The sequence below is a fragment of the Cynocephalus volans genome, chromosome 6 (genome assembly GCF_027409185.1).
Source record: "Cynocephalus volans isolate mCynVol1 chromosome 6, mCynVol1.pri, whole genome shotgun sequence".
NCBI classification, from domain to species: domain Eukaryota; kingdom Metazoa; phylum Chordata; class Mammalia; order Dermoptera; family Cynocephalidae; genus Cynocephalus; species Cynocephalus volans.
Genome location: NC_084465.1, coordinates 24,244,491 through 24,259,879, shown reverse-complemented (window position 1 = coordinate 24,259,879; position 15,389 = coordinate 24,244,491). Strand labels below are relative to the sequence as shown.

General features: G+C 51.0%; 1 protein-coding gene across 1 annotated transcript in view; it reads right to left on the bottom strand.

The window, feature by feature from the left end:
* Positions 1-15,389, bottom strand: part of PLXNA4 (plexin A4) — a 433,176-nt gene that overhangs the window by 35,189 nt on the left and 382,598 nt on the right. The window contains exons 21-24 of the mRNA XM_063101329.1: positions 14,032-14,174; positions 7,806-8,074; positions 5,305-5,371; positions 4,315-4,461 (exon numbers count right to left, since the gene is read on the bottom strand). Coding sequence (XP_062957399.1) covers positions 4,315-4,461; positions 5,305-5,371; positions 7,806-8,074; positions 14,032-14,174 — 626 coding nt within the window. The remainder of the gene's footprint in view (positions 1-4,314; positions 4,462-5,304; positions 5,372-7,805; positions 8,075-14,031; positions 14,175-15,389) is intronic.

Below are 15,389 nucleotides of genomic sequence, written 5' to 3'. Positions count from 1 at the left end.
TGGCTCCTCCTCTCCAGGACAGACTGGAGAGGGGTGGGTGACCCCAGCCCATCTGTGTCCCCACCAAGCCCACTTTCCTCTGCTGTCTAAACGGGGAGACGCCATGGCTTGCACATCAAGGCAGCAGCATGAGCTGCACACTTAACTCCCTGTCACAACACACCTCATTCAATCCGTATTTTCAAAGGGAACGATGTCCAAGCATTGGAGGCAGGGAGGGGGACTGATCAACAGCAGGGCCGCGAATGCACGCGCTCCATCCCAGCTGCACGCCCAGACTCGCCCGCCTCAGCCCCGGCCGCCCGCGTGCGTTGGGCCATCATTCCTGGTGCTCCATCTCACAGACATGCTCACGCTTAGAACTAATGAGACTCTGGTCCCTTTCTCAAAAGATTTCATAAGCATCGATTTTTGTGAGGGTTTCAGGCTGATTGGAGGTTGGACAATCTATAAGAAGCTTAATGTACTCTTTAAAAATAAAAAAGTGTCCTTTAAAAACTGCAGGTTCAGGCCACCTGAGATTCCTCCCTGGCTCTGACCCCAAAACCCTGTGTTATGGGATGAGGCCATGGCATGGCTCAGGGCCTCCATTTCCCTTTTGGGAATTAGTCAGAAAAGTTAGACACTTGGATTTACCAAACTATATTTTTTCCTTTAAGAAGTTCTGGGCTTTTCTTTTTAAAAGTGCAGATCTTTTCTTCCCTTGCTGTTCTCATGATGGGCTCCTGGGTGAACTGCAGGGTCTGGGGTGGGTGCTGTGCGGTACAGGGGTGGGCAGGGTAGTGAGGCCTGGGCATCACGGGAGTGCTGCTGCCATGTGGCCCTGCCATTCTGGGCTCCCAGACTCTCCCTCTGACACTGTCGACCCAGCCCCCTGTGCTGGGTCTCTCTCCTTCTCTGAACTTTCACTACCTCCACCCCCCACAACCATTTCCAAACTGTCCTGTCTGGTTTGCAGAACCAGACAACAGACTCCCTCCCACCCTACTCCCTCCTGCTCCATGTGGTGGCAATTAGAAGTCTGGCCCTGGATGCCTGCTTTCATTAGCAACTAGACTGCTATGAGCTCAAATGCAAACATGCTTATTCCATTAAGGCAAAGAAGAAAAAAAATCCCCTAAATCTATAAAACCAAACTCTCACCCTCAAGATGCCCTAAATGGAAAATGGTGGTGGAAGGCCCTGTGGACCACGTGGTCCATGTGTGCCCAGCCCCAGCCCTCCCTCTTCTAAGAGCCTTCCTGCACCTCCCGCTCTGCTCAGTGACTGAGCACAGCCTGAGCCTTCCTGCTGCTCTGGCCTCCCCTGCTGTTCTGTCCTCTGGCCCAGTAGTGGTGGCCCAGCCTCCCCCAGGCAGCAACGCAGCTTTTTCTGTGTTTCCTGCTCCCAGAGACCGTGAGGCAGAGGCTGCCACCCAAGTGTGACCTCCTGGCATTTCCACTTGCCCCACGGGTTCAGGTAACTTCATGAGAACAATTCCATGGCATGCTCAGGGCAGGGATTGACCTTCCAGACAGGAAGCAGTGGTCCCACAGAAGGACAGTGCTCCCTGGCCACCGGCTAAGCCACAGCTCTACCCAGAAGTTCCCCTCCCCCATACTCCTTGGATAGTTTCTGAACAAACTGCCTGGTGTTTTCTCTGCTAGGGAAGTGCATCTCAAACTTCAATGTGGGTAGAATCACTTGAGGATCTTGTTAAAAATACAGATTCTGATCCAGGAGGTCTGGGATGGGGCCTGACATTCTGCATTCTGGCAGGCTCCCAGGTAACTGTCAGGTGCTCTAGCAGTCTTCCAGGTAAGCATCTAGATCTCTAGTGGGCTCCCAAGTGGGAATCTAGCACTATAGCAGGCTCCCAGGCAGGCATCCAGATCTCTAGCAGGCTCCCAGGTAGACATCTAGCCATCTAGCGGGCTCTCAGGTAGGCATCTAGCCTTTTAGTGGACTCCCAGCTAGTATGTCATACTCTAGCAGGCTCCCAGGCAGGCATCTAGACAGCTAGTGGGCTCCCAGGTGAGCATCTCATGCTCTAGCAGGCTCCCAGGTGACCACCTAGTACTTTAGCAGTGTCCCAGGTGACCATCTAGTACTTCAGCAGGCTCCCAGGTGTTGGGGATGTTGGTCCTGGAAGCACTCCCAGCAGCAGGGCCCTTGGCCGTGCTAGTCCAAGCTCTAGCATCAGTCCAATCAAGCACTTAACACAGGAGATGCGCCCGACCGTAACGTGGTGCACTCCATTTCCCCTAAGCCAGTCAGAGCCTCTTTGTGCTATCCCTCCCGCCTAGGATAAGGTTACTATCAACAGGCCCAAAGTGTGCTGGGCTCCTCCAGAAACTGCCAAATTCCATGACTTGCCATCTGTTTATTTGACTCGTTCATCCTGGAGTCTGCATGCCCCGTCTGCTGCCGTCCAGCACATCTTCTTCCTTTCCAGCTTCACCACCGATTGGGATCTCCCCTCCACATGTGAAAGTATCCTTTCCCAGGCCTGAAGATGGCTATTTGAATCTTTCTGCAGCCATATCTTCTCCAGGAAAAATGCTTGCAATTTCTTTCCTGTTTCCCAAGTGCTTCTACCTTAATGGATGTGTGTCCCTGACCCACTCCAATTTCCTCATGTGCTCTTTCGGTTGAATCACCTGCAACCAGCTCAGTGCGCCCACAACACTTTGCCCTCTGGAGAAAAGGATGCTGCAATTTGGGGGTGGAGCATTATTACAACTCATTGTGTTGGATTCAACATTGGGAAGCCACTGATGAGCCAGGAAAGAAAGGAAGTGGAGGGGAGAGATAGGGCAGAGACATTTAAATGGTAGTTCTGACTCCTTGAGAAATCCATTGAGGTCTCTATTTTTGGAAGGGCTTTTTCCCCTTTTCCATTTTAATTGGAGCCTCTAACTCTCTCCTCCAGAGCAGACAGAAACTGCAAGGAAGCAGTTCACACACTGTTCCTTGGAATCCTCATCAGTGAGCCAATTCCAGCAAATCTGTGTAGATGTCTACTGGGATTCCCAGGGCTCTCCAAAAGTGGGAGTGGGATAGGTGGATCATGGTCACAGACTTCCCAGCCAGCAGGGATGGCTCTGTTTAGGGGTCGGGACTGTCTCCCCAGCTGGCCACAGGGTCGGGGACTCACCCCGGCTCACAGCAGTGGGAGGGGTTGTCTGAGAATTACATTCCCTCCCAGCTCTGCCCTGCTCCTGTCTCCCCGCCTGACAATTGCACTTTAAGTCCCACCTCGTCGCTGTCCTCTCTCTTTCCCTGCTGACTCTCTTGCTTCCCACCTTGGGAGCCACCTGCATGTCATCCCTGGCACTCAGCATTTACCTTATTTTCTCATTCCTTTCTTCCACTTGCTCCCCCTTTCTTGGAGAAAAAGTCCTGGTAAGAGATGACGGCTCTCTCCACAAAAGCCTGAGAGTGGGCTCCCTGGGCTTGCAGAGACGGTGGGAAGAGGCAGGCAGGGCTACGGGAGCCAGCACTAGGGACCGCTGACGTTGGGCTCACTGCCTGTGCCTCCTGTCCCATTTGATCCTCTAGACAATCGTTACTATCCTCACTTGAGTAGGTTCTAATATTAGCCTCATTTTTTTTTTTCAGATAAATAAACCCAGACTCAGAGAGATTAAGAACCTGTCCCAAATCACCCAGCTGGTCAGAGGCAGAATTGGGGCTTGAATCCGAATCCGTCTGATTCCAAATCCCATATTCCTAAATGCTGAGCTTTGCACCCCCTAGGACAACAGTTTCTATCAGGTAAGGGAGTCTGGCCTTGACAGAGGGGATACTCCTGTTGCTTGGACAAAAGTTTTACACCACTAGGTCGTAGTGGCCTGGCATTATGCAGCTCGGGTCACAGACGTATTTGAACTTAGACTAGTGAGCATGTGTGGGCTTCAGAACCACGAGGAACTCCTTCTGGTTCCCTCTGCTTCTTGCCCCCACCCCCTGCCTGCATGGAATGTTCTGGATGCATTATTCTCCACACTGGGGAAACTGCTGAGGAGCTCACCTGGGTCAGCCAGCCAGCTGTTGGCAGGGGCTCTGACCCCACAAATCCCCCACTGGAACCACACCAGTGCTGAAATGTTGCTCAGATGGGTCTGAGCCACTGGTCCCCAAATCCAGATGCCCTGGTGCAGTAGTACTGAGAAGGTCCTGGGTGACGGGCGTGGGGGAGTACCTGGCTGGGCCAGTGCAGCTGACAAACCTGGAGAGCTGGCTCTCAGCATCTCTGCCATCCCCTCTGCTGGGCAGGGCTGCCCAGGACCAAAGCTTGCCAGAGCCACAGAGAGAGCAGTGAGCTGGGCTTACCAGGGTTTTGTAGTCGATCTGCTGGCGGATGAGCTTGTCCTCGCTCAGGGAGTAGCGGGCCTCCCCCGTGATGGCGTCGATGGGGCCCTTCTCCATCTGCTGCTTGATGGCACAGAACAGGGAGAAAAGGGGCTCCCCAGCACACTCCTGGATGGGAGAGGAACCTGTCTGGGCAGAGCTCCTGGACCACAGGTGTGCACAGCCCGCCCCCTGCTTCTCCAAAGGGCTGCTTTCCACTCTTCCTGCCAATCCTCTCTCCTGTCTCCACCCTCTGTTTGGCTCAGTTTTTCAACCTCCTCTTCTCCGACTCTTTACTCTTCAGATTTGCATCCTTCCTGGCACTTTGGATCACAGGGTCTTCTCCCATCCTGCCCTTTCCTACCACCCTTCCAGAGCTCTCCCTTCCTTCCTGCCTGACTCCTCCTCCCCACTCTGCCCCACTTCACTCTCCTGAGGCCCCATCAAAAGGCAGAGGTCAGTCCTCTGTGGCGTGAGATCCTTAGAAAACAAGTGAATAACTGGAAGCTGAGCAGCTCTCTCTCCTCCCAGGCACATGGTTGGCTTATCGGCCACAACATGTGGCTTCTCTACCTGCCGGGACCCTAATCAGCCTCAGAAAGCCTGGGGCTGGGAGAGGGAATAGGGAAAGCTGTGAACTAATTGGGAGAATTGTTTTAGGCTTCAAATGGGAATCGAACTTAGGTATCATGCAGGGCCATCTCATAGGCTTATCTGTCCCTCACCTGGGAGAAAACCAGCCTTTGGGGGATGGTGTCTCTGTAGCTAGGACTGACTGCAGGGCTCTGTCTTCTGAGAGAGTCCGTGATGAGGGGGAGCTCCATCTCTTGTGGGGTTACAGGAGCCAGGCCCAGGTAAGGGTGTACTTGGGGCCATGGAGGGAAACAGGGCAGGCTGGGGAGGATGAAGATTCGTGCCCAGGCAGGTGGGGACCTGAGACAGGGCCAGAAATGTGCCCACATCCAATCCTACCTTGAGGAACTTGTAGAGGAGGAAAGTGAACCAATTGGTCAACATCTTCTCAGCCACTGACTCAGTCCTGTCACCAGCCACCGAAGGAACCAGCAGAACAGAAAAGAAAGAGGCAGTGGGTCAGAGCCAGTGGCCGGCAGGGCAGGGGAAGGAGTCTGCACTGATCTTGCCTATTAGAGCTTTTAGGGCAAATCTTGAGATCTTAATGAATACGAGAGTGTCACAGACTCCCTGATAGCCCCATAATGTTAAGGCAAGCTTTTCCTACAAAGCGGGGAGGTGACATTTTGGGCATCGGGCTCATGGGTGGGTCTTGTACAGGAGTGCCTTAGAGCACCATTGTCCGATAGCATTTTCTGTGATGATGAAAATTTTCTCTGCTGATGCTGTCCAATGTGCTGAGTGCCAGCCATATGTGCTGTTGAACACTTGCAAGGTGGCTGGTGTATTTGAGGAACTCAAGGTTTTCATTTTATTTATTTTTAATTAATTTAGATTTAAATAGTCACATGTGGCTTGTAGCTATAACATTGAATAGTATAGCTTTAGAGAACTTTACAGACTAGATGTATTCCTTTGGGTGAGAAAGTAAAACAAAAAAACTGAAGATCTACTAATTTGGCAGAGAATAGGAAGAAAGGTGGCAGGAGAAGGGGGACATGGTAAAAAGGCCAGATAGGCCAGACTGAGCCCGTAACCTAAGCTAAAGTCTCCCAGCACTCCCAGCACTGGCAGCAATTCCAAGAGATGTCAAAATTATCCCATTTCAAAGGCTTCCACATACTTTGGAACTTCCTCTTGGACTCCTTCTAGTGTTTCATTTGCAATGACAGGAAGTTCCTTCTTTAGTCTAACCTGCATCTTTTGTACTACAACTCAAACCCACCTATTCCTTTACTTTGGAAGCAAAGATGTGGCAGGCTTGTTATCAGCCAAAGGACACTTTGGTTGTGTCCATTTAGAGAAAATGAATTACATTCAAACTTGAACTAAGCGTGTGGCCAGCTCTGGAGAGAAACTAGCTCATCCAGGTATGTTTGGATAGAGTTTAAAGTTGCAGCTGCCAGAAAATACTAATAACTCAAATCTCAAGGCAGTTGGGCAGCTGCCAGCACAAAACAAAGCTGGGAAGAGAAAAGAGGGACAAAGATTGAAAGCAGGGGGCAGCCAGGGGCAAAAAGAAGAAAAGAGATGGAGAAGAGCAGAAGGGAGTGACAGCATCTGGGAGAGCACAAACAGAAAACAGGAGGAGGAGACGCAGAGACAGAGCGAGACCACGCCGGGAAACTGTCGGTGGGAGCTCTGGCAGGCAGCGGCAACCCTAGAATTATGCCAGTGGGTGGCTGTGTGGTGAAAGTAAAACAAAAATCAAAATGATCTACCTTGCTGTTCCCAAAGCTGGATGATTGCTCCTATATGCGGCAAACTTTTGCAGCTGTGCAGGTGAATGCCCACCGCACCAGGGAAAAGCCTGAAGTCAACATTTCTGAAAGCCAAACCTATTCCCTGGATCAAGTAGGAGCCACTAAGGCCCTGCCTCAGACCCAGAAACCAAGGAAGGAGGTCAGGGGGACAGGCAGACAGAGGCAGAGGGTAAAGGGTGGTCCAGGCAGGGGGCTGGACTTAACAACTTGATGTGGGAGTTTCCCAACTTCAGATATGCCGAGGCTAAAGATGTTGGAATAACAGCCTAGAGGAGAAATGGCCTTTGAGAAAACGGAGGCTCAAGTGTCAGCACGGATACAGCGAGAGTCTCTATTCCTCTAAGGCCAAAGCCACAGGATATGGTTCTGTCTTCAAATATGACCTTTTAGGTTCAATGATGTCGCGTCTGAGTCATCCAATGATGCTGAGTGGTGGACCTGTTCAGAGTCTATAGCAGGTGCCAAGAAACCCTTGCTGGGCTGCATGGGGTAAGCTGTCACTACAGAGCTTGTATTCAGTGTTTCTCAAACTTTACTGCACATTCCCATCACCCCATCAAAATGCAGATACTGATTCTGTGGGTCTGGTTCCTCATTAGATTCCTCCTTAAAATGCAGAATTTGATTCTGTGGGTCTGGGTGGCACCTGAGATTCTGCATTTCTAACAAGCTCCTGTGCGCTGCTCAAGCTGCTGGGCCACAGACAGCATGAGGCCACGGGGTCTCTCTCCTAATTCAAGTTCTGACTTGGCTAAGGCTGGGGGATGGTCTAAAGGACCTCTGAAGTTCCCACAAGAGAAGAATTCTGGTAGAAAGGGCCAGAATTAAGGGAGTAGAAGGCAGAGAGGGAGGCATGGAGAGCAGATATGGGGTAGAAGGAAAACAAGAGGGTGACCAGTCATAGGTGCCCACAGAATGAACAGGGTCTCCAGGTAGCACCTTAAACTTGGGAATGAGGCAGCTCTTCCTGGAGCTCAGCCGGGCCTGCCTGGAGGGCATGTTGAGTAGAATGGGCTGGGCTGGCCTTGGCTGGGGAGAGAGCCTCTGACCTCCGTGGCCTGGGGGCCACACCCTCACCTCCTGAGCAGTAGCTTGGGGTGGTTCTTGCTCTCCAGGTTCTTGTCGATGAGGTCGGCCAGCAGCTGCTTCAGCACGTCAGTGGCGTACTCGAGCTTGCTCTGCAGCACTGTCATGATGAGCGAGGCCACGTTGCCACGGTCGCGCATGGAGAAGCTGCGCTGGGACTCGAGCGTGCGGATGAAGGACAGCAGGAACACCTTGTTGTTGATCAGCTGCGCAAAGAGCTTCAGCCCTTTTTCCACACGCTCCTGCCGGTAGCCGGGGACCTGTGGAGGAGAAGGGGGTCCTGATGCCACCTGCCGGGGGCCCTGGTGACCACCCTGTGTGATGGGTAGGGCCCACTCTGTTGACCCTCCCATCCACCTGTCACCCGCTACTCCAGACAGAACCCACCTGGTGAATGCTGTCAAGTCCTGCTGAGAGCTGGGTACTGTGCTCAGAACCTACTTAACCTCCATCACAGCCCGTGAGAGGGTCACTACCTCTGGCTTAGAAATGAACCAACTGAGGCACAGAAAGAGCCTCACACAGTAAATGGTGACACCAGGATTGAACTCACTTCTGCCAGCCTCCACAGCCTCAGGTCTGTTTTGTCACCAAATGAGGGGTCGATGAGGGCCGTAAGCCATGGCAGACCACCCTCACAGCCCTGTGGGGAACTCAGGAGGTTGGGGCTGCTGTGGTTTACACCCTGGCTGAGGAATCATCAGGCCCAAGCCTTTGGCTAACCTAATGCCCACTTCTCTCTGGCCCTGTGCCTCCTATGGACAGACTGGTGGCCTCAGAGTCAGGACTTCTGGGTTCCACATGGACTCTGACAAAATCATGCTGTATGACCTTGGGTAAGTCCCACCTGAAAAAAGGGGAAGATTGAGCCCAACAGTCTCTAAAGGACTCAATAAGCCCAGCATCTGGTATTTTCTTAGGGACTCCTTCTGGGATCCTGCTCTCTCCAGGGGAAAGGGAGGAAGACAATTTTATCTGCCTGCCTACATCATCTGTCAACTGGAAGCTCCCCGCAAGGGTGTACCATCCACCCAGCAAACGTGAGTCAGAGACAGAGCCTGCCGTAGAGGCTGCATCTGTGAGATGTACGAGCATGTGCACAGCAGCACCGCTCTCAGAGCCCCGCACGGGCAGCTCCCAGAAGTCCAGTAGCAGGAGCATGGACTGGGGGACCATGGCAACCACAGGGATACTGCTCAATGGCGAGGGTGAGCCTCCACTGCTGCTCATGAAGACAGCGACGGATCTCGCAAACACTGGATTAGATAAAGGCAGACACTAAAGTACCATTTAAATAAGGATTTAAGAAACAGGTAAAGTTAACAAATGATGGCAGGAAAATGGTTATGCTGGGGGGTTGGCTGTGACTGGAAGGGAGCACTCAGGGACTCCTTGGAGGGCTGGGAATGTTCTGCTTCTTGATCTGGACGCTTCTTGATCCTGATGGGTATGTGCACTCGGGAAAATTCATCAAGCTGTGTTCACTGACAATGGGCGCTCTGCATGTATACTTCGATTAGAACAAAAAGTGGACTTTAAAAAGCAACCACAGGCTCTGCTCTGGAGGGGAAGTCCCCTGAGAACACTGGGCAGGGCTTGTCTCCTGGATCAGGGCTCTGGGGTGCAGAGATCAGGAGGCACAGCTGGAGGAGGGGCCATTGAGGCTGCATCTCAAGGGCCTTTGAGAGCAGCATCATGTACATAGCAGTTGAGAATTGGTTCCAGACTCAGTCAAGCTGGGGTTTAATTCTGTCACAGCCATTTACTAGAAAATGGCTTAGTAGGCTCAGTTTCATCAACAAAATGAAGGTAATAACAGCTCACCTGGACTTAGATCTTACTCTATGCCAAGGGCTATCTGTGTGTTTAGAAATGTTGACCCATTTAATCCACATGACACTCTACGAGGTAGGTCCTATTATCACCCCAGGTGCCCCATGAGGATATGCAGCTTTTCCAAGTCAGGACAGGCCGTGAACCAGGGCAGTCAGCACCATGTCCTACCATCTCCTGGGGCCGCCGTGCAGACTAAAAGAGAGGAGGTGTGAAAAGCCTGTGGTGCACGGGCGACGCACGGCTGAGTTACTAATTGGCAGCTGCTTCTTCCTGCTCTGCTCCTGAGGTTTTAGACTGGGGATGATGGAGGTGGCCAGAGAAAACCCTACTTGCCCAGGTTACAGAGCCCTGCTCTGTTCTGGGCTCAGGCAAGGTGCTGTCAATAGGCAGGCGTCTGTCAGACCCAGGCCCACTCCCAAGGGCCCACCAGGAGGCGGCTCCTGAGTCACAGGCCCGTACCGCAGTGTAGCAAGAACTCCAGACCTCCCTCGTACTTTCAGAAGAGCTCTTGCTGAATGCTCCTGGTTGCCTGGCATCAACGGCTCCCACAGGTCTGGAAGCTGGTAGAAAACATGCGTATTTCCAGATCAGGCCCATTTTCATCTCTCTTATTGCAGTGCTGGTACTGGGAGGGCCAGTTCTCAGGAGAGAGAGGGGAACTCCCCAGAGCCAAGCAGGGCATGGCAGGCCCTGGCCAGGGCCACCCTGCGGCTTATCTTGGCTCTTGGCAGAGCTCCTCCTGGAGAACCCATGGCTCCCCAAGGTGGGCCCAGCCTCTGCTTGCCTCCCCCCTGGCTCCCCTGGGCCCACTCCATCGGGGGCTGGTGAGGGAAGGGCAAGGGACACGGCAACCTCCCCTTGACATCAGCCCAGGCCTCAGTCTGCCTGTCTGCCAGTCTCCCACTGATCTCCCCCCAAGTCTGTGGCCACCCCCTCACATAGGCCTGAGTTTTACACTGTCCTTCCGACCACTCAGAACAGCATCTCTATGACTTGTCCCAGTAGTAATAGATCATGCCACTTCCAGGGCACCTGCTGTGTGCCATGCACAGCGCTGGGCACACTGCACACATTATTCAATTATTCTTCTAATGATCTTGTGAGAGTGAGTTTCGATCCCCTTTTAACGGTCTCTCCGAGAAGCTACTGAAGTTGTCCCCAGGCCACCTAACTGGAGAAGGGCAGTGCTGGATTTCTAAGCCAGTCCACCATGCCCATCATTCGCCATGTCTAGCCGTACCCCTGGGCTTGGGAGCTGTCTGGAAGCTGGCCCTGACTTCTCTCTGCAGCCTTCCCGTGCAGGGCCTCCTGCAACTCAGCCTGGCTGTTGAAGGGAGAGCAGCCACGTGCAGGTGTGGCACTGTGGCATCTGGAGAGGTGGAAGAGGATGTACTCTGGACTCTGTGTGCAAAATGCACATGCCTCCTGGGCAGCAAGTGCCCGGGGCTATTGGGAAGGGAGGTGTTAGCAAAGCTGCCTGCAGTGAAATAGCATCCCAGTCAGCAGCATGGCGTTTGGAATCAGAGAGACCACAATGACTCGTATGTGGAGGAAAACTGTCACCTCTGGGCTCTATTGCCTCATCTGTAAAATGAGAATATAAGGGCCTATGTCATAATGTTTTATGCACATTAAATATGATAATGTACATAAAGTGCTGGCATGCACAGTGCGTACTTAACCAGCAGCAGTTTTATTACCTGCCTTTCTGACTCCATTGACTGCTTTTCATAGATCCCTTTTGCCTGAGACTTTCCAAGATTATCTAATGCATTAGTACAGTGTCTCGGGCTACAGGAGGTAGGAATCTTCTCCCCATTTTATGAAGGGAGGAGATATCTTGGTAGGGAAGTATCTTGGTAAGAAGTATCCAGAATAATTCCCCGTTACAGCCTGCCACCCTCCCCCAAGCAAACGCCGCTGTGAACAAGAGTTTCTTTATTCACCAGGTGGTTCTCTAATTTAGCTGAAGTCTGTGAGCATAAAACTGGATAGTAAATTTTAATTGTAACCCAATAGGTTAGAGTTTAGGAGCCAATGATAGGTTGAAATTGGGAGTACATGATTGACGGCTCTGTGTTTTTAAAGGACTGGTGCATGACTAGTGCCTGGGAAACCCCTTCCCTGAATGCCTGGACTTCACCCAGAGGGCCACAAGAGATGGGGCCTGGTGGCCTTCTCTCTAGGATAGCCTGAAGCAAGAGGACACCTCCTTCTTTATACTTCCCAAAAGCGGGCAGCAGAAGGGTTGGGAAACGCTGCTTTAGGTTAATCAATGGCTTCCCGCAGAATGCTTCCATACGCAGAAGCCCAAGAAGGAGAAACTATTCCAGCAGCAAGGAGGGGCTGGAAACAAAGAAATAAGAAGACAGTGATCCACAGACTCCCTGGACTCGCATAGGAGGCTGGATGTCACATAGCCCCAGGCTAATGTGGGTCAGCAAATTTTTTAGAAAATCTCATGTAAGTTATATCCTTAAAGGAAACCAACTTAGACTTGGAATTTTGAGCTAGTGAAAAAAGGAGAATAACTGTATATGCTCATCCTAGTTGAATTCTTATTTAGATTATTCTCCATCCCATCCACAAAGGGGTACAGGGATGTTCAAACATAATTTCCTAAGACTGCCATCCACTCCAATTCAGGCAGACACACAGACCTTCATTTATCTAATTGTTCATCATTTCCTGTATGCCTACTATGGGCCAGGCACTCTATTCTGGAGTTAGAATTTCAAAGATAAATAAGGTATGGGCACAGTCTACACATGCAATCACACACATGCACTCATCTTATCTTTTCATCACTCCTATGTCTCACTTTAGCCAGAAATATGCATGCTCTCCAGTGCCCTAAGAACCCTGGTATTTTGAAACAGGTAAAGGTGGGGCTGGAGAAAAGATAAAAGGAAGAGAAATGAGTGGGAATGCGGGGGAAGCAAGGGAAAGGAGTAAGACCAAGGAAGTAGGTAGATAAAAGCATCATGACACACACAGTGCTGTTATTTGTATATATGATACACATGTAACTACATACATACACATACAACATATGATGTAGACAGAAAAATGGTACCTTATCATTGAGGACATAGAGACCACCACCCACAGCCTCTGAAAGTGCCTCTTGGCATCTATCAGCCGAGAAGCCAAGGGGAGCTTCCTCCAAACAGAAAAGCCCAAGCCTCACGTAGAAACACACACACACACTTCATTCAACAAGCAAGGATGGAGAAATGTGTGTGCCACACACAGATGTCCCTGAGGACTTGCTGTGTTTCTGCAGAGCTGCACAACCTGCTACAGCCCAGTGGAGAGCCCACAGAGACATTTCCTCGGGTGTCAGTACCTGCAAAACTGTGTGACTCTCTAGTGATAGGTCTGTTTTTATTTTATGGACAATGCAAATTTTGGAATTAATCTTATTTTCTGTTGTTGCTCAAGCTGCAGATTTTCAATCCATCCTAATAAGTACACACAGCTGTAAGGCAGGCCACCGACGCAGCACCTGGAAGCCTAGTGCACAGGCGTGTTGCTGGGAGTGAAGACTCTAGGGTATGACTGCCTGGATTCAATCCTCACTTCGCCCCCTGCCAGCTGTGTGGCCCCAGACAACCATGGAACTTCTCTGCCTCTTAGTTTTGTCACCTGTAAAATGGGTTTACCTACTTCAGAGGGTTCTTGGGAGGTTACATAAAAGAATGCATGTGAAATGCTTAAAACCGTGCTGTGATATTAACTAACAGTCAACTAATAGTAATCATCTCTTATGATTATTATTTTCCCCTAGTTTCCTCAATTTAAAAAATTTTTCTCTGATATTTTTCTTCATAAGCCATTCCAAAGCCCTTTTGAAACAAAGCACAATATAACTATATGCATAAGCCAGACACCATGCTAGACAGTAAGTGGGATAAAATGTTCAGAAGATGAGGTCCCTGCTGGTAGAAATACAGTTATATTTTTGTCATTCACATTTCCACCTCCCTTCCCTATATAGCATATATCTTTGCCAACTAAGCACCAAGTGGTACAATCCCTTATATATTTATTGAGCACCAACTAAATGTGTAAAATCTCTTACACTGTGGTTTCTAAAACAAGGGTTCACAAGCTCCCTAAATTTATTTGCCATATTTCTTGTTTCTGTGTATACATACAGTCTGGGGAGAGAATCTTCAACCTCCATTCAGTTCTAGGGGCACTGAATGGCCCTATTCACATTTCTGCTCTGAGGCTCCCTGGCTTGGTCCCACCTCCTCCACAGGGCAAGTTGTGTCCCTCCCCAGCCTCAGCTTTCTCACCTCTGAATGACAGCCTGGGTTGGAAGAGGGCCAGCATGTTCCCCTTCCCAAACGCAGGATGGGGTACTGCTTCTCACCTCGAGGTCCCGGAGGACAGGGTGGTCTTCAGTTCCCGGGAACAGCACCCGCATGGTGTAGGTTCTGTAATCCAGAAAGGGAATCCCGGCTCCATCCAGGTCACTGGTCAACTCATGGATGTCTGTCTGCAGCTCGGCAAAAGCTGGCATGAAGAGAAGGCTGTGAGATTGCTGAATGCGGCGGGCCCGAGTTACCCTCATCTCAGAATGCTCAGAACTCTCCTCCAGGGCCCTAGGAGACCAGAGCAAGGGCTACGCATGTGCAGGAATAACTGGGCGGGGGGTGTTTTAAGTAGCTGGGAGGAATGGCATCCGCATGGGAGAGAGATGCAGTGCAAGGAAGCTTATCTGGGAGCCAAATTGCTTCCAAAGTAGGAGGGGCAGGTGTGAGGCTGTCCACAGATCTGTGCTGCTGCTGGGACTCTGGGGCTGGGAGAGATGCTCCATCCGAAGGAGAAGGGGTTTGGTTTGCAAAATGTGCTGGGCAGGGGGAATGTGGAGGGATGGGCGAGAGAAGGGAGAGGGCCCAGTTATGAAGGGTTTATTCCTGACGCTGTCTTTTGTAGTGGGTTTCCTTGTAAGATTTAAGAGCAACTTCTTCTGACAAAGGGCAAAAGTTTGAAGTCCCAGTTGTGGCTCACACAGCTCACTGGAGCCATCAAACCTCCAAATGGGGCACAGACAGAGGCTCTGCCCCACTAATACAAGCATATTCCTTCAGTGTGAATACACAGCGTATGTCTTTGTCCTTCCAACCTCAAGGTGATGCTACTTGATGGTGAATTATGATTGACACGAGGGCATGGCTGTCTCTAGAGGCAGCTCAGGCTTCCAGATGGGCAGAGTTGCAAGACCCCAGCTGGTCCTTGGGAAAGTCTAGCACACGGTGCAGCCAGAGGTTGTCACATAGCACCAAAGCAGTCATCACATCTTTACCTGGGCACATCCTCCTCCAGGGCCACCCTCCACCATAGAAGGTACTCAGAGGTGAGGCACCCAGCCCTCCCCTGCTTGGCCTTTCTTCTCGGCACATGTGCACACACACCCACACACACATGCATGCACATGTGCATTAACAGACGCAGGCAAAGAAGAACAGCCAGTGGACATTGACTACCAATGACTATTTATATAAACTCAGGAATGGGGGAAAATAATTTATGGGCTCAGAATGGATTTGCAAGCCCAAAGTGGCTCCAGGACCCTTGAAAAGCAAGCTTAGTGCCCAGTGGGCTGTGATGATCTCATGAAAACAGCTTGACCGCCACAGGAAGGTTTGGCAGGGGCCCATGCTGCCCTTCCTAGTAACTTTGGAAGTTACACTTGAAGTTTGCACTCCAGCTGCAGAGCTGACTTCA